At 40.1% G+C, this 25119-nt stretch overlaps 1 protein-coding gene across 1 annotated transcript in view; it reads right to left on the bottom strand.

Moving 5' to 3' along the window:
* Window positions 1-24445, bottom strand: part of LOC128647250 (sodium/iodide cotransporter-like) — a 122059-nt gene extending 97614 nt beyond the window's left edge. The window contains exons 1-8 of the mRNA XM_053700043.1: window positions 24118-24445; window positions 15323-15705; window positions 14255-14320; window positions 14128-14179; window positions 13978-14045; window positions 13670-13824; window positions 8966-9106; window positions 4410-4539 (exon numbers count right to left, since the gene is read on the bottom strand). Of these exons, the coding sequence (XP_053556018.1) occupies window positions 4410-4539; window positions 8966-9106; window positions 13670-13824; window positions 13978-14045; window positions 14128-14179; window positions 14255-14320; window positions 15323-15705; window positions 24118-24445 (1323 nt within the window). The remainder of the gene's footprint in view (window positions 1-4409; window positions 4540-8965; window positions 9107-13669; window positions 13825-13977; window positions 14046-14127; window positions 14180-14254; window positions 14321-15322; window positions 15706-24117) is intronic.
* Between the last annotated feature and the right edge of the window lie 674 nt (window positions 24446-25119).

Below are 25119 nucleotides of genomic sequence, written 5' to 3'. Positions count from 1 at the left end.
AAAGTCGCGGCTGGAAAGTGAGCGTTAGACCCTTTCCTGACTGACTCCAAATACCGGCGGTAGCCTAAAACCATCGTTAAGAGTCTCTAACGCTGGTTTTGACGGCTACCGCCAAACTCTAAATCTAGGCCTTAGTTTCCCTATCCTTTGCCAACAATGTTCCTCTAGGATACTCTGTCAGGAGTAACATCACTTGAGTAATGAATGGTCTGCGTCACATGTCCTACTGCTGTATTAGTGTCAGGTCTTGGGAATGCTAAATGTTATCACAAAATCATTGATAACCTTTACATGAAGCATTTATGTAATAAATTGCATAACAGTGTTTAGAACTATATTTTAAATGTACCCCTGTTCTATTCAAATTTGAGTTTTCTTTTTTTCTCCAAATTTAAAGACTTTATAATGAATAGTTTTTGTAAAAAAAAAAAAATATAGGGGCATATTTATCAAGCTCCGAATGGAGCTTGATGCCCCGCGTTTCTGGTGAGCTTGCAGACTCGCCAGAAACAGTAGTTATGTAGCAGCCGTCACAAAGACCGCTGCTCCATAACCTGTCCGCCTGCTCTGAGCAGGCGGACAGACATCACCGGAAATCAACCCGATCGAGTACGATCGGGTTGATTAACACCCCCCTGCTGGCGGCCTATTTGCCGCGAGTCTGCAGGGGGCGGCGTTGCACCAGCAGCTCTTGTGAGCTACTGGTGCAATGCTGAATACGGCGAGCGTATTGCTCGCCGTATTCAGCGAGGTCTGTCGGACCTGATCCGCACTGTCGGATCAGGTCCGACAGACCTTGATAAATTGGGGCCATGAGCTTTTATCATTTTATATTATTGTGTGAAGAGAGATACAGGGGTTTATTCCATTTCTAAGAATAGTTGTGCATGTATGTTTGTCCGCAGACATTGTTTTCAGATGTACAAAGACACAAGATCCCCTGAGCATAATAATTTTAGTTGCAATATGTGCAGAGCTGTTTGTTTTATATGTGAGCTGCACATCATTTTGAAAATAGTGTCTCAAGAAGAGTGACTTAAAGGGATATGAAACCCATTTTTTGGGGGGTTCAGAGTATGCAATTTAAAAAAAAGTTTCCAATTTTCTTCTATTATCAAATTTTCTTTGTTCCCGTGGTATTCTGTGTTGAAAAGCTACCTAGGTAGGCATCTGGAGCTTTACATGGCAGGAAATAGTACTGCCCTCTAGTGCTCTTGCAATTGGATACCATTCTTGCAAAACTGCTGCCATATAGTGCTTCAGAAATGGGCAGGCACCTAAGCTTACATCCCTGCTTTTCAAGAAATGATAGCAAAGAACAAAAAAAAATTGATAACACAAGTAAATTAGAAAGTTGTTTAAAATCCCATGCTCTGAATCATGAAAGAAAAAAATTGGGTTTCATATCCCTTTAAGTGGGTACTTATGCAGGATTCCCAACCTTCACGGTTTTAGCCGGATTGCCATGAGTTGGGAGGTTTGCTTGCTGTCCCTCCTGCATCTCCCTGTCAGGGCATTAGCGACTGCCTTAACTCTGTAAATGACAGACCCCAACTCCACCCAATCCCCATCTTGTCTAGAGCACACTAGTGTCCTGCCCTTTCCACCATGAGTCTGCCCACCAAACACCTGTGGGTCACTACCCACAAGCCCCCTTACATCCTGGTCTCAGAAAGCCTCCAGAAAATGTTGGCTTGTATGCATCTGCTTTGATATAGGGAGCACAAGTCCAGGGGCGCATTTACTTCATGTCTTTATGCAGTGCAAGGTTATCATGCAATTTCCAAGTAGCTTTGCACTTAAAGAATTCAAGAGTGGTGTTCCTTTTCATGAGAAAACTATTTTCTGACTGCTTCCATATGGTGTTTGGACTTTTCACTTCCAACTACTGACTAAACACAGTGCTTATTATGCCACAGCATATCTCTTCTTATAAATCTCATACTCACCCTACTAGTTCCCAGACTCTGTTACCTATTGTTTTTTGCCTCATTATTCTCAGATACTGCTGATGAGTGCAAATGACACTCAGAAAACCTGATATGGGGCAGTACATTTCTTAAAACGACAGTATTTATGTGGAGAAAGTGAAGAACGTTTTTATTGTAAGACACCAATGAAACATTAAAAAGTATCATGCATTCACAGTGCCTGCCCTTTAACTACACAACAAACCAGGCAGAAATATTTTTCTTCTCATCTATATATTTGCTATATACCTCAGAAACAATTTAACAATAACATACATTACCTGTTGTATATGCAGGTAGATGTTGTCAGCAATGAACATTTAACACTATGGGGGAGATTTATATTTATATAGCTGCATTCACAGTGAAGCAGCGAGACTTCAACCAAAAATCTAAAAATCAGAAACGGCTTCTTTTAGCCTCTCTGCTGGTCCAGGGTTAGCAACATGCCCTGCTCTTGTGCAATTGGTTGTGTAAGAACAGGGGCAGCACATCCCAAAAGTGCTCTTGATCAATGTTACATTTTGCCATGCAATGTTGTTTTGCAAGTGGCGATTGCAGTCTGACAGGTTTTCTACTTGAGAACTTGTTCACACGCAATCTTTATACATTTTACCCACGATAAGTTGTTTTATTTGTACCCAAATATGCAATATTCGTAGGTGTTTTTTTGTGTGTGTGGAATCTCTGCTTACAAGCTATATTTACCGTATTAACTGATGTTTATAGACCTGCAAAGATATAGCTTCCTACAAAACCGGTATCTCTCCCATTTCTTTAGAAATATACCAACTATTGTATATGGCCTAGTTTCCATTGAGGTGGTAAAGTTTGAAAACTGGTGGTAACATAACAAATAGACTTTAATGGAGATAAATGATTTTATCACCAGTTTCCACAATTTACCACATCAATGGAAACTAGGCCAAAGTCTATGGTGATTTTTTTTTTTTTAAATTAAATATTTTTAGTGATTTTTTTGGAACAAATGAACAAGAGTTGAAATTTTACAGGTACACTTAACGTACAAAGACAAATAAGAGGAAAACAAGTGAAAAATCATCACAGTACATGAATTCACAAGCTTCTTATTTAGTTTAAATGCCCACAAATAAGCAGCTGATTCAGTTACATAGCTCAAGAAGAATCTCCATTGACTATGGTGATTTTTTATGCTACCATCAGTTTCCAAACATCCACTCAATGGGAATTAGGCCATAGCTTGATGTCATGGATTAATTTCAATATTTAAGGGTGCAAATTAAAGGGGCATACAATGCAAAAAGTTTATTTTATGATTTAGATAGAGCATACAATTTTAAACAAATTTCCATTTTACTTCTATGGAAGGAGTGTGCACGTGTCTGCAGCACTATATGACAGCAGTTTTGCAACAATGTTATACATTAGCAAGAGCACTATTTCCTGTCATGTAGTGCTACAGACATTTGCGTGTTACCTATATAGATATCTCTTCAAAAAAGAACAACATGAGAACGAAGCAAATATTATAATAGAAGTAAATTGGAATCTTTTTTTTTAAATTGTATTCTCTACCTGAATTATGAAATAAAAATGTTGGGTTTCATGTCCCTTTAAGCTGAGGAAAACACATTATAATTTTATCCCAAATACACATTTTCAATAAAATGGTTATGTATAGATGATAAGTCCCTTTTATTGCATAATTATTTTAAAGCTGTAAATATATTTTTTAGCTCCTGTTGAACTATTTATATTTCTAAATAATCACTCCTTTTTCCATTTAACCCTCCCTATAACTTCTTCAATCTGTCCATATAAACTTCCATATAACCCTTGTCCCTGATATTTATGCTATTTTTCTATATTATCTACTTATAACTCTACTGGGCCATGTCACCTATAAATCTGCCAATTAATAGACACCTTCACTAACCCAACTTTTTGTTATAACTCCACATAGCTAAATTGTACTATCCTATATATCCTTATATAAGGTTAGGCAGTTTATCCATTTTATCAAAGCTAAAAACAAACCTATATTTATGAAGATATAAACTTTCTAATTACATATTTCCTATTGTTATGTTGCTGAAATTATATTAAATTATTTTACTAGACAAAGGTCTAGTTTCCATTAAGGTGGTAAAGTTTGGAAACTTGTGGTAAAAATATTTATCTCCATTAAAGCCTATGGAGATTTTTTATGTTACCATCAGTTTCCAAACTTTACCATCTCAATGGCAAGTAGCCCAAACTTGGTGGTAACAAAACATTTCTTCTTCATAGACTTTGGCCTAATTTCCATTCAGCTGGTTAAGTGTGGAAACTGATGGTAACATAAAACAATCTCCATAGACTAATGGCGATGAATGTTTTTATCACCAGTTTCCACAATTTACCACATCAATAGAAGCTAGGCCTAAGTGAGATATGGAATATAGGCTTGGTCCTTACTTGATCTGGAGCAGAGATATATCCAGCTTGAAGAGGGTCGCAGAGGTGGTAAAATGTGAACATCACAATTCCACAGATGACTGCGCTTAATACAATGATGCAAAGAGCCACTTGATTCACAAGAATGGCTCTGTGAAAAGAGAGAAAAGAGAACAATAAATTGGTTTAAAGGGACAGTAAAGAAAAAATTAAACTTTCATGATTCTGATAGAGTATTCAATTTGAAACAACTCTCCTATTACCTTCTATTATATCATATTGTCTTTGTTCTCTTGGTATCCTTCATTTAAGAGTAAACACCTAGGTAGGCTCAGGAGCAGCACTGCTCTACTGAAAGCTAGCTGATTACATCAGAAGAGCCAAAGACAACAGGCATATATATATGCAGCCAACAATTCCCAGCTAGCTCTCCACAGTGCATTGCTGTATACTTAGGTATGGTCTTCAACAAAAGATACCAAGAGAACTAAGAAAATTGGCTGCAAGTTTTAATATGAATGAAGAACAGAAGTGAATAAATACATGCCTGTAGTTCATTTTATTTTCAATGACCCCTTAAATGATACATCAAACATTTTCTATCAGGCAGGCAAACAATCAGTAATTACACACATTAGAATATATTTTTACATTAAAGCTGTTTAACCTAATATTGACAGTGCTCACTTGCTTAAAGGGACTTAATACTCAAAACATTTTCTAGTGCACTTAAACATTGCTAAAAAGGGACATGATTCAAAGAGAACATGCATTTTTTTTTTAAATAACATTTTTTATTGAGGTTTTCATATAATGCCAACAAATGTATGAGTATACAAAATATTGTCAGGCCAAAATATTGCCTTGTTTCAAAAGTTGCTGCGTACAAAGAATAGCTTGCGAATTATACATACATATTAATATGAAACATGCAAGCGTATGCAATCAAGCGTCAATGATGAGATGCAGTACATTTAAATGGAACCTCTTTTTTCTTAAAGGGACATAATACTCATATGCTAAATCACTTGAAACGGATGCAGTATAACTGTAAAAAGCTGACAGGAAAATATCACCTGAGCATCTCTATGTAAAAAAGGAAGATATTTTACCTAACAATTTCCTCAGCTCAGCAGAGTAAGTTCTGTGTAAAAAGTTATACTCAGCTGCTGCCCAGCTGCAGGTAAATAAAAAAAAGAAGAAGAAATGAACAGCAGCCAATCAGCAGTGCTGAGGTCATGAACTCTTTTACTGTGATCTCATGAGATTAGTCTTAACTCTCATGAGATTTCATTGTAAACTTCCTTACACTGAATAGGGAAATAACATGAGAGTGCACGAGGCTCATCCCTTCGGCTGTCCTGGGACAGACATACTGATTTGCTGCTTAGAAGTCCTTTACAATGGGATGTGGCTACTGAGGAACTTTTGAGGTAAAATATATTTCTTTTTTACATAGAGATGTTCAGGTGATATTTTCTAGTCAGCTTTTTACAGCTATGCTGCAGCACTTTCAAGTGTTTAAACATTTGGGTATTATGGCCCTTTAAGGGTAACATAAATGAGGTAACTACATTACTGACCTCTAAAGGGTCAGGTGAAGTGGTAAATGAATAGTGAATGGTAGTTACTAGGAAGCCCCTCTTGGGCCTATTTATAAGGGATAGGGCGAGTCAGCAGACCAAAGCTGCTTTAAAGTTAAGGGAGGAGGGGACGTGTCCGGGTGTTTTATGGGCACAGTGGTGTTATTATGATGTGGATTAGTAGAATCTCTATTGGACTCATTATGAACTTAATGGGATGGGCAAAGCGGTGTCAAATGTACAAACACAACTCTCCATTATTCTAGCCGTAAGATATATATCTACAGTGTGTAATATTCTAAGTTATTGCCTGGGGTATAAAAATTAGAACAGAGATTATAAAAACATATGGGTATTAAAGCTTAAAGGGATAATTTCGCAAAATGGAATATGTGTGTCATGGTTGCCTAAGAGCGTGGTCATTTTAATCTGTAATAGTATAAATGTGCGGCATAGGTTATATGACTATGGCGGGTAGTATTATACGGAGCCGCTCACTTTGGGAGTGAATAGCGCCTAGATGTAAAGAGTGATAAAATGAGGCTGGATGAATGTTAGCCAATTGTAATATAGAGAATATGTCATCTGGAAGGAAGCATAGAGAGTGGATATGGAAGGGAGGCAAATAAACTATAATTGTGAGGGAAGGGAGGCTACAGGTGTATATGGCTTTATATGAACAAACTAGAATGTAAATGAGGTAAAAAAAAATGTGATATGTAGAATTAAGGATAGGGTAGTGAAAGACTACTAGGATGAGCTTAACATGGGTATAGAATACTGGGAGGTAGGGTTGGGATTATAAAATATGTGGCTTAAAAACCCCCAGTAGTGACAAGATATGAATAAAACACAAACTGGTATGAGTAGTTTAAATATTAATGCACAAACCCATATCCATTAAAAACTTGAAAGTGATTCTATAGACGGGTAATAAACATGAAATCTCCAGTTTTTGTTATGTATCCGCCATGTTATATAGGGGATCCAAATCCGAAAAAGCAATGATAAAATATAGGAATATAGAAATGATATAGGTCAATTGATTAAATATATAGTGCGGAGGGGCCACTTCTGGACCCCAAAGTATATAGTAAATAAGAGTGAAAAGCAATATAATTGCAATGCCTCTGCATAGTCCGGACCCACGACACACCAAGGGGAGGAACGGAGGAAATAGAACACAACCAACTAACAGCAATTAGTTATATACATGTACCTATATGCATAAGCAAAGCCATGCTCTTTAGTAGTCACAGCAGTCTATACAGTATAATCATAAGACTTTTAGCAAGCTATCATAAAACAAGAAAATGGTGTTAAAATATGCAGGAGGCTACGGTAGTATTCCTAATGGTTTTTAGAGCTCACACACCAATATACAAAAATCAATACAACATTAGTTAGCGGTAATATAATAATGTTTTAGGGAGTTAGAAAGACCAGTGCAATAAAACTGCGTAGTGTTAGGAGGCTGAAGATGAAGAGCTACAGTGGTTAAACCAGGTATTGACGGAATTTACAATCCTAATGTAGTGGGAGATCCCAGCAGGGGAATTCTCTGCCTTCTTAAGCATTGATTAAACATAATAGGCCTAAGATGCAGTGTAGGCAATTATGGAGTATTGAGGGGTTGAACTGAGGTGGTGAAATATAGGTATGAACATGAATGTGATGTAAAATAAAGTATAGCATATGAGACCACAAGCTGATACTTAATTAACGTCAAGCCTTCAAAATATACAAAATCGAAAAAACGCCATCAGCAAAACACTTGAACGTACTGGGATCTACATGACCTAGGTAACACAATAGTCAGCCAATTCCCGATCTATGTCCGCAGGGAACTCCATGCTGAGTGTTCTGCAAGTTGATTAGGAGTGAGCCTAGCCTACGATTTGAGGAGCTAAGTGCGGCTCCGGATGGGATTATAGACTGAACAGCCAGCTCCATCTCCAAGAGCGAGGAGAGGTGCAGTGATTCCGGAGATTGGTCACAGCAGCCAGGCGCACCTCCCCAATGCGAGGCCAGAGACAACAGATGTATTTCCTCATCTGGGTGAAGTAACAAGCTGAGTTGTGCTAATGCTGAGGTCCGCTCAGCAGGGCGCTGCTCCCCCCTACAACTCAAGGTAAGTACCAAGGGTATCTTCTCTACTTTGCCTGGAGACAATGATCTGGCTAAAGATGGTGTCTTATCCATGCTCCCATACCTTGTAGTGAAATTTAGGTACGTTCCTGATTTCTCTTCCGTAGGTAGTACAAATTGCAATAATTCTGATTGACCTGTGAATAGGGGATCAATAGCAGATCTCGGGTTAGTGGACAACTTGACTTCCGTAGTCTGGGAGCTGCACTTTAAAGCCTCAGTAAGTGCGTTAAATTGAGTGTCCATCTTGTGAGCAATATTTATAAGCAATAAGTGCAAAGCCCTGTGGTTTCTAGTTACGCCTCTGATTGTATACTAGATATTTATTTGCATTAATGTTTTATAGATGATCCATTTACAGTATATTTCCCATCTGAGAGTGTTTTTGTAACAATGTATAGATTTGATTATTTTTTTAATAACATTGTGCTGATTTTCAGACTCCTAACTAAGCCCCAAAGTATCAGATGTATACACATGTTTACAGACCACCGCTGGCTCCTGTTTGTACAATTTGTTTTTTAATTTGCAGGGAAGGGGGGGGGGGGGTAGAAGAGTATCTTCTCCCAGCCTCTTTTCACTGGGTATTCAAGCTAATCTCATCAAGTGCTAAACCTGGAACTTCTGAGTGAGTTTTTAAAAGGTTTTATACTGGATTTTTAGATCAGTATCTGTGCATATTCTTCTTTATAGTCGAGTCTTTTACATGCAGTTATATGACAATTGGTGTATACTGTCCCTTTAATTGGAAATGTTAGGGAATTACAGTAATATATCCATCCAAGAAATCAGACAACAAATTATAAACAGTTAAACATAAATCAGATTAAAAAAAATGTCACTTACAGTTTGGCCTCCTTCTCTGATTTGCAAGCCACATAGCGCTGAACCTGTGCTTGGTTGATGCCATACATGGATAGCCAAAGCAGAGTGCTCCCCAGGAGGAAAGTCCAAAAGGTGTAACGCCTACGGGGGTCCGGGTCAAAGCTTTGGAAACACAGAGATATAATCACTGCATTGTTACTAGAGCACTGTATAGTTATATATGAATCTCTACTTCACATCCTTTCTAAAATTATTTGAGGGACTTCATATTACTAAGGATACCTCTTCAATAATCTCCAAGATGTATGTTTTTCTGCACCAACAACAATCCCATTGCCTGTGTTTTCTGACATTTTTATCATGGGACAGTTATAGGCTAGGAATGGTGGACACCTTTAACTCAATCAATATATCTGGCTCATCAATTAATCAACATTTCTAAAGGCAGGGACAAGCTTACATTCTGATCTATTACTTTTCCTTCCTTAGCGGTAAGGTTAGAACCAATCATCTACTTAGTTACTGCCCCCTTTTGCATATTACATTTCAATGTTGCTATAACACCTCTTTATATTGGTATTCTGAGTACCCACATATCAACTGTGCAGATATATTAAGTGATGCAGGGATACAAAACCCCACTGAGATACTTGAAAATCTCCCAGCAGTAGATGATGATTGTTATGAGATTTGGATAAAGAAATGAATGCAGAGGCATGGGTCTGATCTGGGGTATGATGGGTGCTCAAAACTGACACAAAGAGGGGCTTCTAGCTCATAACTTGCACTAACGAGGGTCTAAGGGATATAGATCTAGTCTGATGTGCTCAAAACTGGCAAAAGTGGTGTGTAAGGAAAGGCATCAAGCATGGTGATTAATGTGGGATCTTAAAGGAATAGTCTAGTCAAAATTAAACTTTCATGATTCAGATAGGGCATGCAATATAAAGCAACTTTCTAATTTACTCCTATTATCAATTTTTCTTTCTGATTGGTGTCTAAATGTAACCAGCAATTAGCACGCATTACCCAGGTTCTGAACCAAAAATGGTCCGGCTCCTAAGAGCTTACATTCAAATAAAGATACCATGAGAACAAAGAAAAATTGTTAATAGGAGTAAATTAGAAAGTTGCTTAAAATTGCCTGCTCTATCTGAATCATGAAAGTTTAATTTTGACTAGACTATTCCTTTAACATGCAAAAATAGAAAATGATGTGCATGTGGATACACTATTAGTCTATGGTCTAATATGGATTCATTACTGTATGTTTGTATGGGTACTATAAGCTGATTTAAATATATTGGTGCTTTGTATATGGGAAGGCAGTGTGTGTGTCATTGTGTCTGTGTTTTTCAGTCTTCATCCAAGTCGGGCGAAGTGGTCCTCCAGACGGGCAAAAGTCTTCATCCAGACGGCATATTCTATCTTCATCCATCCGACACGGAGCGGCTCCATCTTCACGACATCCGGCGCGGAGCATCCTCTTCAAACGACGGCTTCTTACTGAATGACGGTTCCTTTAAATTACGTCATCCAAGATGGCGTCCCTTAAGGTAGAAAAAATCCTATTGGCGCGGTGAGACAAAACTGCTCGTTAGCACCGCACAGCTCATAATGAAAAACTCGTAATCTAGCCGATAGTTTGGCCACGTTTGACTTCTTAACCAATTTTCTGTGCCTGCCATGTCAGTTCTCTGATTAAGCTGTCACTCTTCCTAATGTTTAGTATATTTATTGACATGTGCATTTTGTACAGATTCAGAATTACTGTATTTGTCTACAAAAAGGATGAAGAAATCATGTTTTTTCCTAATAAAACGCTTGTTTAACCCCTTAATGACCGAGGACGTGCAGGGTACGTCCTCTTAAAAAAGTCACTTAACGACCAAGGACGTACCCTGCACGTCCTCGGTTTGGAAAGCAGCTGGAAGCGATCCTGATCACTTCCAGCTGTTTTCCGGTTATTGCAGGATGCCTCGATATTGAGGCATCCTGCAATAACATTTTTTACCCCTCCGGTGCAGAGAGAGCCGCTCTGTGGCCCTCTCTACACCGGACATCGATGGCCGCATTCGTTGGTGGGTGGGAGCTGAAGTGGGAGGTGGGTGGGCGGCCATCTATGGCTTCTTAGTCAGAGAGGGGGGCGGGATCGGGGGCGGTATCACCGGGGGCGCGCACGGGTGCGCGCGCGTGCACAGGGGGTGGTGGGCGGGCGCGTGCACGGGGAGGGAGCGGGTGGGAACCACTTACACTACAGAAACTGTTTTTTTATTATGGGGAGAAAGGAGGGATAAAATCCCTGATAAAACTCATCTAAGGGATCTGGGAGGGGGTGGGGGATTAGTCTGGGGGGGGGAAGCTACACTGCAGAAAAACCAAAAATAAAAAAAAATAAAAACATTTTTATATGCAAACTAGGTACTGGCAGACAGCTGCCAGTACCCAAGATGGCCCCCAATAAGGCAGAGGGGGAGGGTTAGAAAGCTGTTTTGGGGGGGATCAGGGAGGTTGGGGACTAAGGGGGGGAATCTTACACAGCAGCATATGTAAATATGCTATATAAAAAAAAAGGATACCTTTTATTTTAGTACTGGCAGACTTTCTGCCAGTACTTAAGATGGCGGGGACAATTTTTGGGGTGGGGGAGGAAAGAGAGCTCTTTGGGAGGGATCAGGGGGTCTGATGTGTCAGGTGGGAAGCTGATCTCTACACTAAAGCTAAAATTAACCCTGCAAACTCCCTACAAGCTACCTAATTAACCCCTTCATTGCTGGGCATAATTCACGTGTTGTGCGCAGTGGCATTTAGCGTCCTTCTAATTACCAAAAAGCAACACCAAATCCATATATGTCTGCTATTTTTTAACAAAGGAGACCCCAGAGAAGCATTTACAACCATTTGTGCCATAATTGCACAAAATGTTTGTAAATGATCTCAGTGAGAAATCTAATATTTTGAAAAATTTAACGTTTTTCTTTATTTGATCGCATTTGGCGGTGAAATGGTGGCATGAAATATACCAAAATGGGCCTAGATCAATACTTTGGGTTGTCTACTACACTACACTAAAGCTAAAATGACCCCAAAAAGCTCCCTACATGCTCCCTTATTAACCCCTTCCCTGCTGGGCATAATACACGCATGGTGCGCAGTGGCATTTAGCGGCCTTCTAATTACCAAAAAGCAACGTCAAAGCCATATATGTCTGCTGTTTCTGAACAAAGGGGATCCCAGAGAAAAATTTACAACCATTTATGCCATAATTGCACAAGCTGTTTGTAAATAATTTCAGTGAGAATCCTAAAGTTTGTGAAAATATTTGTGAAAAAGTGAACAATTTTCTTTATTTGATCGCATTTGGTGGTGAAATGGTGGCATGAAATATACCAAAATGGGCCTAGATCAATACTTTGGGATGTCTTCTAAAAAAAACATATCTACATGTTAATGGATATTCAGGGATTCCTGAAAGATATCAGTGTTCTAATGTAACTAGCGCTAATTTTGAAAAAAAGTGGTTTGGAAATAGCAAAGTGCAACTTATATTTATTGCCCTATAACTTGCAAAAAAAGCAAAGAACATGTAAACATTGGGTATTTCTAAACTCTGGACAAAATTTAGAAACTATTTAGCATGGGTGTTTTTTGGTGGTTGTATATGTGTAACAGATTTTGGGGGACAAAGTTAGAAAAAGTGTGTTTTTTTCCATTTTTTTCTCATATTTTATATATTTTTTTATAGTAAATGATAAGATATGATGAAAATAATGGTATCTTTAGAAAGTCCATTTAATGGCGAGAAACACAGTATATAATATGTGTGGGTACAGTAAAAGAGCAAGAGGAAAATTACAGCTAAACACAAACACTGCAATAATGTAAAAATAGCCTTGGTCCCAAATGGACAGAAAATGGAAAAGTGCTGTGGTCATTAAGGGGCTAAACACTCAGTGTAAAATCCTTGCAAAGACTTCACAAGTGCAGAAATCAATTAATTATCCAAGAAAGATGGTGGAGCCTAGACGTCCAAGTGAGATTATAAACAGTAATAAAACTCTTTGGAATGCAGAATCTCACAGAGGAAAGTGATATTAAAGGGACATTATACACTTGTTTTTTCTTTGCATATCTATTTAAATAGCCCATATATTTTTTTTTTAAATGGATAGTTTTACTTATTTTTAAATAACATTGCTCTGATTTTCAGACTCCTAAGCAAGCCCCAAAGTTTTAGGAGAATACCGACGTATACCTACTTTAGCTTGCTTTGGTTTGTGTAAAGGGTCTTGCAGTGGGTGTTCCAGTAACCTTTAAACAGAACTTAACTGGAAGCTTCTAAGTAAGTTTAAACGGTTTTATACTGTTTTTTTTTTAATATCAGTATCTGTGCATATTATTCTTTATAGTAGTGTCTATTACACGCAGTTATATGAAAATTGGTGTATACTGTCCCTTTAACTGGGGAACACCCGGCACTTATATAAATTCTCATATATTTTCAGTGCAGTTTGCTCATTGTTTAGTATACTCCTGATAACTCAATGAACTCAAAGAAAATATCATTAGGGCTGTGAGAGAACTTTAGACAAAATTTGCCTTTCTAAAATCTCGTGAGTGATTGTGCAGTGCTAATGGTTCCATTTTGATAATCTTGCCTGAGCTTTAGAGTGTCTGGTCCGCAGAGTAATATGCGTAACTTATTTTTTCAAAGTATATACGTACTCCCCAAAGTTAATCCTAGAGTAATTCCTTGCAATATCCAGAACATCTGTGACTCCTCCAACCAGCAGGGTACCTCGGATAATAATTGCAAAGAACCCTGAGAGCATAACAATCACCTGAAATACATCTGTCCATATTACAGCTTTCATACCACCCTAGAAGAAACACAAAACAAACAATATGGCAACTCAGAAGTATTCAAAATAATTACACACTTATAAGGCACTTGAATTGGGTATATATTGTGCATTCAATTTATTTTGGGAGCAAGAGCCTGTTGTTCATGGGGTAAGATTGTTTTAACTTACCATAGATGTATACAAAGTGCATATTGCTCCAGTAGAGAACAGAGAAGTCCAAATGTCCAAACCAGTGACTAAAAGAGAAACAAATATCTGTATAGGATAGCAAATATTGTGCACTGTAGAAGGAATAATAATAACGATTATAATAGTAACCTTGATTAAGTATTAAGGCTGGAGCGTAGATCACAATTCCTGTGTATAGTGTCTGTAAATACAGAATTCAAAATATTATAACATGATACTCACTACAAGTTGTAACCCCCATAATCCAGGCACTTACTGTTCCCACCAAGTACTGAATAGTGCCAAAGAGCCGGACGCCTCTGCAAAATCTCAGCTCCAGATACTAAATGGCGAGAATAAAGGAACCTTAGATTAGGGTTAGGCAGGTGATGAAGATCTTGAGACAAATATGGTCATGGAGCTAATAGCATTACACTAAATTTATAAAAATACACATACAGCACGGGGAGCTTAGTGAGTAACGTATCAAATCATCATGCATCATCACACAGTCCACATACATCACTGCACAAGAGCAGATGCTCTCACATAACCAATCACTCAAGAGCTGTCAAGCACTTTGGTTGGATTAGTCCGGGGTGCTTTTAAATTGCCAGCTCAGAGGTGGTGAAGAGCTGCCTTTACCACCACATATTGATAAATGGAGCCCACAGTGCCTGATGTATTAAGTATTCACAATTTTTATATAGAGTTTGTGATATCTAGAGACGTGTTACCACCTATGGATTTGCACAGAAAAAAAGGTTTTAGCAACTTCCTCATTTTATGACTATAATCCTAAAATCTGTTAAGTCATTGGGGCGATTTATCAATTGTCTGACGGACATGATCCGCTGTAGTGGATCATGTCCGCCAGACCGATAAATGCCGTCAGCATTTATCATTGCACAAGCAGTTCTGGTGACACAGATCCGCTGAAGTGATCATGTCCGCCAGACATCGATAAATGCCGTCAGCATATGCTGTCGGCATTTATCATTGCACAAGTAGTTCTGGTGAACTGCTTGTGCAATGCCGCCCCCTGCAGATTCGCGGCCAATCGTCCACTAGCAGGGGGTGTCAATCAACCCAATTTCAGAGGAAGTGTATGAGCAGTGGTCTTAAGGAACAGCTTCTTAAATCCTGTTTCCGGCGAGCGTAAAGGCTCACGTGGAAACAGGGGTATACGGCCCCATTGCCTTTTTCAGTCTAGATGGCCATGTGAAGGTGTTTTACTGCCCATCCCTAAGATCCCATTCTAGATTTGTAAATACTAACCACCGAAGACATGGAGTACCAATGCATAAATTGCAGGTTACACATTAAGAAAGTGTAGCTTTCCTACCTGGAAAGTGCTGGTGATCCCCAACCTGTAGAAGACTGGTATGAAAATGTAGGTAGTCAGGAAAGTGTTGATACACTGTCCCAGGCACATCTGCAAGAACTTTGCACCATAGCGATATGCTTCTGCAGGCACGCCGAGGACTTGTACTGCTGACATAAAGCTGGCAGCCAGAGACAGACCAACAGGCAGGGCTCGCATCTTCCTACCGCCAGTAAAGAAATCTTCTGAGGTCTTTTGCCCACCACTATAGAGAGCATAAAATAACCCAATGCCTGTAGATGCCAGAAGCATAATAGCAAAGACCCCATAATCCCACAGTGAGAATGTCAGTGCCTCATGCACAAATGGTTCATACTCAACCATTACAGCTTTGTTTGGGTTATCTGAGAAAGACAAGCAAAAAAGACTTATTAATCATGTTCTGATAATGGTGATCAAAACTCAATAGTAAAGAAATCACATAAAATAAAATTCTGACCAATATGTTATAAAGCAATAGATTTAGGTATAATATACAAATAAATTCTTATTTCTCTTCTCTTGTTAAGTGTATTCAGTCCACGGGTCATCCATTACTTATGGGATTATATCTCCTTCCCAACAGGAAGTTGCAAGAGGATCACCCAAGCAGAGCTGCTATATAGCTCCTCCCCTCACATGTCATATCCAGTCATTCTCTTGCAAATCAACTAGATAGGTCGTTGTGAGAGGTCTGTGGTGTTTTTATACTTAGTTTATTTCTTCAATCAAAAGTTTGTTATTTTAAATGGCACTGGAGTGTGCTGTTTGTTCTCAGGCAGTATTTAGAAGAAGAATCTGCCTGCGTTTTCTATGATCTTAGCAGAAGTAACTAAGATCCACTGGCTGTTCTCGCACATTCTGAGGAGTGGGGTAACTTTCAGAAAGGGAATAGCATGCGGGGAATCCTGCAAACGAGGTATGTGCAGTAAATTATTTTTCTAAGGAATGGAATTGACTAAGAAAATACTGCTGATACCGATGTAATGTAAGTACAGCCTTAAATGCAGCGGCGACTGGTATCAGGCTGATGAATGTATGTACAATAAGTAATTTTCTAAGGAATGGAATTTGACTAAGAAAATACTGTTAATACCGAAGTATTGTATAAGCCTTAACTGCAGTAGAAGCGACTGGTAGCAGGCTTATTAATAACACTATCTAACTTTTAAAGTGTATGTTTAAAACGTTTACTGGCATGTTATTCGTTTTTTGTGAGGTACTTTGGTGATAAATCTTTTGGGGCATGAAATTTTCCACATGGCTGTTGTTTATTTCTATATAGAAACGATTAACTGAGGTTTCCCACTGTTGTAATAGGAGTGGGAGGAGCCTATTTTAGCGCTTTTTTGCGCAGTAAAAATTCAGTTTCAGTCTTCCTGCTTCTTCCGCCTTGATCCAGGACGTCTCTAGAGAGCTCAGGGGTCTTCAAAAGTCATTTTGAGGGAGGTAATCAGTCACAGCAGACCTGTGACAGTGTATTTGATTGTGATAAAAAACGTTAATTGTTAATTTGATTATCCGTTTTTGGGTATTAAGGGGTTAATCATCCATTTGCTAGTGGGTGCAATACTCTTCTAACTTAATACTTTTACTGTGAAGATTTGGTTGCTATAGCTGATTTGGTTCTTTGTTATTTCAACTGTGACTTTTTTTGTGCTTCTTAAAGGCGCAGTAGCGTTTTTTATATTGCTTGTAAATTTACTTGAAAGGTTTTTCCAAGCTTGCTAGTCTCATTGTGAGTCTGTTTAAACATGTCTGACACAGATGAATCTGCTTGTTCACTATGTTTGAAGGCCAATGTGGAGCCCCACAGAAATATGTGTACTAAATGTATTGATGTCACTTTGAATAAAAGTCAATCTATATCTGTAAAGAAATTATCACCAGACAACGAGGGGGAAGTTATGCCGACTAACTCTCCTCACGTGTCAGTACCTTCGCCTCCCGCTCAGGGGGCGCGTGATATTGTGGCGTCAAGTGCATCAGAGAGGCCCATACAAATCACTTTGCAAGACATGGCTGCTGTTATGACAGAGGTATTATCTAAATTGCCTGAATTAATTTCTAATTTTAAATTTAAGCTTGAGAACCTCCGCGTATTGCTAGGGGAGGTATTAGCGGCTCTGAATGATTGTAACACGGTTGCAATTCCAGAGAAAGTATGTAGGTTGGATAGATACTTTGTGGTACTGGTGTGTACTGACGTTTTTCCTATACCTAAAAGGCTTACAGAAATTATTAGCAAGGAGAGGGATAGACCCGGTGTGCCTTTTTCCCCACCTCCGATGTTTAGAAAAATGTTCCCGATAGACGCCACCACACGAGACTTATGGCAGACGGTCCCTAAGGTGGAGGGAGCAGTTTCTACTTTAGCTAAGCGTACCACTATCCCGGTGGAGGATAGTTGTGCTTTTTCGGATCCAATGGATAAAAAATTAGAAGGTTACCTTAAGAAAATGTTTGTTCAACAAGTTTTTATCTTACAGCCCCTTGCATGCATTGCGCCTGTCACTGCGGCTGCGGCATTCTGGTTTGAGTCTCTGGAAGAGGCCACTCGCACAGCTCCATTGGATGAGATTATGGCCAAGCTTAAAGCACTTAAGCTAGCTAATGCATTTGTTTCTGATGCCGTTGTACATTTAACCAAACTAACGGCTAAGAACTCCGGATTCGCCATTCAGGCGCGCAGAGCGCTATGGCTTAAATCCTGGACAGCTGACGTGACTTCTATATCTAAATTGCTTAATATTCCTTTCAAAGGGCAGACCTTATTCGGGCCCGGCTTGAAAGAAATTATTGCTGACATTACTGGGGGTAAGGGTCATACTCTTCCTCAGGACAGGGCCAAGTCAAAGGCCAAACAGTCTAATTTTCGTGCCTTTTGTAATTTCAAGGCAGGAGCAGCATCAACTTCCTCCGCTCCAAAACAGGAAGGACCTGTTGCTCGTTACAGACAGGGCTGGAAAACTAACCAGTCCTGGAACAAGGGCAAGCAGGCCAGAAAGCCTTCTTCTGCCCCTAAGACAGCATGAAGAGAGGGCCCCCTATCCGGAAACGGATCTAGTGGGGGGCAGACTATCTCTCTTCGCCCAGGCTTGGGCAAGAGATCTCCAGGATCCCTGGGCGTTGGAGATCATATCTCAGGGATATCTTCTGGACTTCAAAGCATCTCCTCCACAAGGGAGATTTCATCTTTCAAGGTTATCAGCAAACCAAATAAAGAAAGAGGCATTTCTACGTTGTGTGCAAGACCTCTTAGTATTGGGGGTGATCCACCCAGTTCCGAGGACGGAACAAGGGCAAGGGTTTTACTCAAATCTGTTTGTGGTTCCCAAGAAAGAGGGAACCTTCAGACCAATCTTGGACCTAAAAATCTTAAACAAATTCCTAAGAGTTCCATCATTCAAAATGGAAACTATTCGAACCATCCTACCCATGATCCAAGAGGGTCAATACATGACCACGGTAGACTTAAAGGATGCCTACCTTCATATACCGATTCACAAAGATCATTATCGGTACCTAAGATTTGCCTTTCTAGACAGGCATTACCAGTTTGTAGCTCTTCCCTTCGGGTTGGCTACGGCCCCGAGAATCTTTACAAAGGTTCTGGGCTCACTTCTGGCGGTTCTAAGACCGCGAGGCATAGCGGTGGCTCCGTATCTAGACGACATCCTGATACAGGCGTCAAGCTTTCAAAGGGCCAAGTCTCATACAGAGATAGTTCTGGCATTTCTGAGGTCGCATGGGTGGAAGGTAAACGTTGAAAAGAGTTCTCTATCACCACTCACAAGAGTCTCCTTCCTAGGGACTCTTATAGATTCTGTAGAGATGAAAATTTACCTGACGGAGTCCAGGTTATCAAAACTTCTAAATGCTTGCAGTGTCCTTCATTCCATTCCACGCCCGTCAGTGGCTCAGTGCATGGAAGTAATCGGCTTAATGGTAGCGGCAATGGACATAGTGCCATTTGCGCGCCTGCATCTCAGACCGCTGCAATTATGCATGCTAAGTCAGTGGAATGGGGATTACTCAGATTTGTCCCCTCTACTAAATCTGGATCAAGAGACCAGAGATTCTCTTCTCTGGTGGCTTTCTCGTGTCCATCTGTCCAAGGGTATGACCTTTCGCAGGCCAGATTGGACGATTGTAACAACAGATGCCAGCCTTCTAGGTTGGGGCGCAGTCTGGAACTCCCTGAAGGCTCAGGGATCGTGGACTCAGGAGGAGAAACTCCTCCCAATAAATATTCTAGAGTTAAGAGCAATATTCAATGCTCTTCTAGCTTGGCCTCAGTTAGCAACACTGAGGTTCATCAGATTCCAGTCGGACAACGTCACGACTGTGGCTTACATCAACCATCAAGGGGGAACCAGGAGTTCCCTAGCGATGTTAGAAGTCTCAAAGATAATTCGCTGGGCAGAGTCTCACTCTTGCCACCTGTCAGCGATCCACAAGTCGTCAGACTTTTCATCCGGGGGAGTGGGAACTCCATCCGGAGGTGTTTACTCAACTGGTCCATCGTTGGGGCAAACCAGAACTGGATCTCATGGCGTCTCGCCAGAACGCCAAGCTTCCTTGTTACGGATCCTGGTCCAGGGACCCGGGAGCGGTGCTGATAGATGCTCTGACAGCCCCTTGGGTCTTCAACATGGCTTATGTGTTTCCACCATTCCCGATGCTTCCTCGACTGATTGCCAGGATCAAACAGGAAAGAGCATTGGTGATTCTGATAGCGCCTGCGTGGCCACGCAGGACCTGGTATGCAGACCTAGTGGACATGTCGTCCTACCCGAACCCCTTCATTCCATTGATATTAAGCTGTTATCTTGGAAAGTTCTGTTTTTGATGGCTATTTCCTCGGCTCGAAGAGTCTCTGAGTTATCTGCCTTACATTGTGATTCTCCTTATCTGATTTTCCATTCAGACAAGGTAGTTCTGCGTACTAAACCTGGGTTCTTACCTAAGGTAGTTTCTAACAGGAATATCAATCAAGAGATTGTTGTTCCATCACTGTGTCCTAACCCTTCTTCAAAGAAGGAACGACTCTTGCATAATCTGGACGTAGTCCGTGCCCTGAAGTTCTATGTGCAGGCAACTAAAGATTTTCGTCAAACTTCTTCCCTGTTTGTCGTTTACTCTGGACAGAGGAGAGGTCAAAAAGCTTTGGCTACCTCTCTCTCCTTTTGGCTTCGTAGCATAATACGCTTAGCCTATGAGACTGTTGGACAGCAGCCTCCTGAAAGAGTTACAGCTCATTCCACTAGAGCTGTGGCTTCCACCTGGGCCTTTAAGAATGAGGCCTCTGTTGAACAGATTTGCAAGGCTGCAACTTGGTCTTCACTTCACACTTTTTCAAAATTTTACAAATTTGACACTTTTGCTTCTTCGGAGGCTGTTTTTGGGAGAAAGGTTCTACAGGCAGTGGTTCCTTCCGTTTAAAGTTCCTGCCTTGTCCCTCCCATCATCCGTGTACTTTAGCTTTGGTATTGGTATCCCATAAGTAATGGATGACCCATGGACTGAATACACTTAACAAGAGAAAACATAATTTATGCTTACCTGATAAATTTATTTCTCTTGTAGTGTATTTAGTCCACGGCCCGCCCTGTCTTTTAAGGCAGATCTAAATTTTTAATTCAAACTACAGTCACCACTGCACCCTATGGTTTTTCCTTTCTTGTCTTGTTTCAGTCGAATGACTGGATATGACATGTGAGGGGAGGAGCTATATAGCAGCTCTGCTTGGGTGATCCTCTTGCAACTTCCTGTTGGGAAGGAGATATAATCCCATAAGTAATGGATGACCCGTGGACTGAATACACTACAAGAGAAATAAATTTATCAGGTAAGCATAAATTATGTTTTTAGAGTTATCATTTCCATGACTTGTTAAGTAATTAAAGAGACGCTAAACACTAGATACATTTCATGCACCTCCTTCTAATCAAGGGTTCTGCCATTATAGAACCTAGTTACACTGCAGGTATATGAAAGAGTTGCTGCACATGCGCTAACAGGGAAGCACTGGAATGTAGTGAAAGATACATTTATACATGGTGGCACCCATGACCAGAGGGAGGCAGGGAATCATTTAAATATTACGCTTATAAAATGTATTTCGGGCCAGATTACACATGGAGCGCTAAATATCACTTACATGAAAGTGACATTTGTGCTCTACTGTGTAATACTAGCGGACGCTAATGTGCGCTGGTATTACAAGTTGTCAGCAATATGAACACGAGCCAATAGGAGCCTCGTTCTGATGCCGTGAGATGCAGCATTAGAGTACCTGATTCAGCGATGGCAGCAATTGTAAATATATATGTATATGATTATATACATATATATTTATGTGTTAATATGTGTATATAATACATTAATATATATGTATATAAGCATATACATTATTTATAGGGAACACACAGTTCCCATAGACCGCAATGTTAAGGCACTTTTCAGTGCCGTTTTTTTCTAACACCCCAATCCTGTCAACTTTACCCCCAAAATAATGCCTAGTGGAATTATTTTATTAAAAAAATAAAGATGCTGCTATCTTTATTTTTTTATTTAATATTTTTATTGAGGAACTGCATAGTACAAAAGTCAAGTATACACAGAATCATACATTTGGTATAAATACAAACATTATGCTTGAGATACATTTGTGTTATATCCACAAAAATATAGATATTGTACAAGATTCATTGTTGAGTATTTTGTTAATTGTCCTCATTTTTCCTAATACAAATTATACGGATCCCTCTTGGATCCTTGTTTATGTTTTATATAATAGCATTATGAACATGAACAAATCTAGTTAAGTTATCTAGAGGTCTAAGCCAGATCACCGACATATGTCAGCAAAAGAAACACATATTATAAAATATATTGTATAGTGAAGCTATATATCATATTAAAGGGTTCAAAGAACTACCCCATAAACAGCAAAAACCCTGTTAAGACAAACAGTAATATTTGAACAATGGAGGCACAGTATCTCATTTAACCTATTGACGAGTTGTGTGTAAATATTATCTTCACAGTAACAGCTGTATAACAATGCTATGTGTAAGTCTTGCTGTGCAGCATATTATGGTATTCACTAAGTTTGGTCTTTCTTTGTATTACCCCACGAGGGTTACATTTGTATTCTTCTAGGTTTACATGTAGTAGTGACCAAGGGGCATATTTATCAAACTCCGTATGGAGCTTGAAGCCCTGTGTTTCTGCCGAGTCTTCTCATCATAACCTGTTCACCTGCTCTGAGGCGGCAAACAGACATCGCCGAAAATCAACCCGATCCAATACGATCGGGTTGATTGACACCCCTTACTGGTGGCTGATTGGCCGCGAATCTGCAGGGGGCAGCGTTGCACCAGCAGTTCACCAGAACTGCTGGTGCAATGTTAAATTCTGACACCATATGCTGTCGGCATTTATCGATGTGTGGCAGACTTGATCCGCAATATCGGATCATGTCCGCTCGCATATTAATAAATAGGCCCCCATATGTTTATAGTAATGACACCCACTCTGCATCCCCTATGAAATATACATCCCCAGGGCCCCCCCCCCGAACTCCCAAACAGGACACAAACACAGCAATGGTGATCGGGGTACAGTTAGCATACCCAATTCAATACCGTAACATAGAGTACATTACTGATATCTTCTCAGTGCATACAGTGTGACAGATAATTAACTAGTGCTTCATTATAACAGTGGGAAACAGATTAAACTTAGATAAACAAGATGAAAAAATTGTGAATGCTAATCCGTGGGAAGCTGGGATTGTTTATCCTTATATAGTGAGAAACAACAAATTGGACCACACAAGAAAGAAATGGTTAATTGTGTGCAATAGTAGGCAAGCCGAAGCTTCAGAGCCGCTCGGCTGACTACCCAGTGGCAGATCAGCTGAGAACAGGAACAGGATTCGATAAGTGACTCAGTTTCCGGTACCACTTGCCGACTTAGGACGCCAAAATTTCTCAGGCTTTGTTTCCCAATAGCTGACTCTCCGTCTGTTGTAGTTTTTTTCTTAACTCTGGAGCTCTTACACCGCTCCTAGCATTTACTGCTCCCTCTCGGCGTCTCCACTTGCTGCCTGGTCATGTGATTGTGCTTGATAACGTCACTGCCGGGGAGAAACGCTATCACTGAGATTTGTAGAGCCTGCCAGTCCTCTCTTTGTTGACAGGCTGCTCTCATCCAAGGGAATCCTGATAATCTGGCCAGTTGGGGAGGCCAGATGACCGAGGCTTGCCTACTATTGCACTGGATGTGCAATCTCCTTTGTGAGTACTGAATCGTCGTGTTGCTGTTGTTGGTCCACTCTCTCAGAATTTGCTGCACCAAGGGCACCTCTCTTTTTTGTCTTTCAGGACTTGTGTTTATATCCTTATATAGGAATATTTAGTCTTTGTCAAACCCAAAGCTTTTTTCTAGTGAAATTTTGTGAAGTAAATGGGGCCCTTTTACAGTTGATTGGTAGCGAGCATCAAATTTAATGGAGGCCCCATATCAATGTCCCTCACTACCCAACTTAGTATGTCTGTATGTTGTATATTATCTTTCCACTTGTAGGAAGCCTCTGGTCGGATTTTGGATAGTTTGCTAATATCTGATCCGGGTGTCACTACAGATGGATGTTGTTTTTGTGATCCATGATGTCCGCATGGGAGTCGCCCACTGACCTCCCCTCAGACTTGTTTGGTGAGTTATTTTTTCCCACCTGCAGCGGCGCGATCGTTGTATCTGGTGGATACCCAGTGAGTTGTTTTCCTCCAGGATATTTTGTACAATATCTCGTGGTGGTTTGTGCCGCATGGTGAGTGTAATAGTTGGGTGTTGAGGCCCTCTTTGTTGGCAACTTGTGGTGGGGAGGTTCTTCCCCGTTGATTCAGCGGGTGCCAATATTATGAAGCCCTCTTCGGGGAAGCGACTTAACAGGTAGTTTAGTGGTGCAGATGCGATGAGGTGCCAGCATAATGCTTCAAGTTTTGGCCAATGAATATTATATCCATCTGTTAGATCTGCTTCTTCAGCATTTTGTTTATGAAATATTGATGCCTTTTTCCCTGGTGATGTTTTCATTGCTTTTCTGGGGTATTCCTTATATTATTGAATGTGTGAGATCCCTGTTGAGATGTCAGTGCGGGTGACCAAGACAAAATCCCTCGCATTACCAAGGGGGGTGGCGCTGCCTATGATGTGCCGCCGCTCTAGGCCCTTGTCTTCTGATTTTAAGCTCCAATATCAAGAATACAGCGTAAATTCAGTTGAATAAGCGCCACTTTAAAGTGAGACTTCATGATGTTTTATTGTAGAATGATCTTTTAATTGGCGAATAGAGGCTCGGTTAGAGCTCCAGAGAGTGAGACCGTTGTGACTGCTGTTCAGACACGGCCCCTATTTTTTAATAAAATACACTACACTGTATTTTGGGGCATTTGGGGCACATTTATAAAATGAATCAGAGTTCTGCTCTCTGGATAATTTTATAAGCGCTAATTGTTATCGCAAGCTCACGGTAGCAATAACCAGCCACTTGTAATGGCTGATTACTTATTGTGCGTCCGCAAACGGACAAATGTGTCCGTATGTGGGTGCGTGATAATTTATCACTCCACTTGTAAGCCCCCTCCTCTGACTTTATGTATTGAAGGGCATATTGGACATACCTTTGGGTAGACCCAGATATCACAACTGCAGAGTCTTAGAAATCAGCCTATGAGCCGACTTAGGTTTAGCCTTTAACAAAAAATACC

Source organism: Bombina bombina, chromosome 2 (genome assembly GCF_027579735.1).
Source record: "Bombina bombina isolate aBomBom1 chromosome 2, aBomBom1.pri, whole genome shotgun sequence".
NCBI classification, from domain to species: Eukaryota; Metazoa; Chordata; class Amphibia; order Anura; family Bombinatoridae; genus Bombina; species Bombina bombina.
This window is presented reverse-complemented; position numbering and strand designations above follow the sequence as displayed.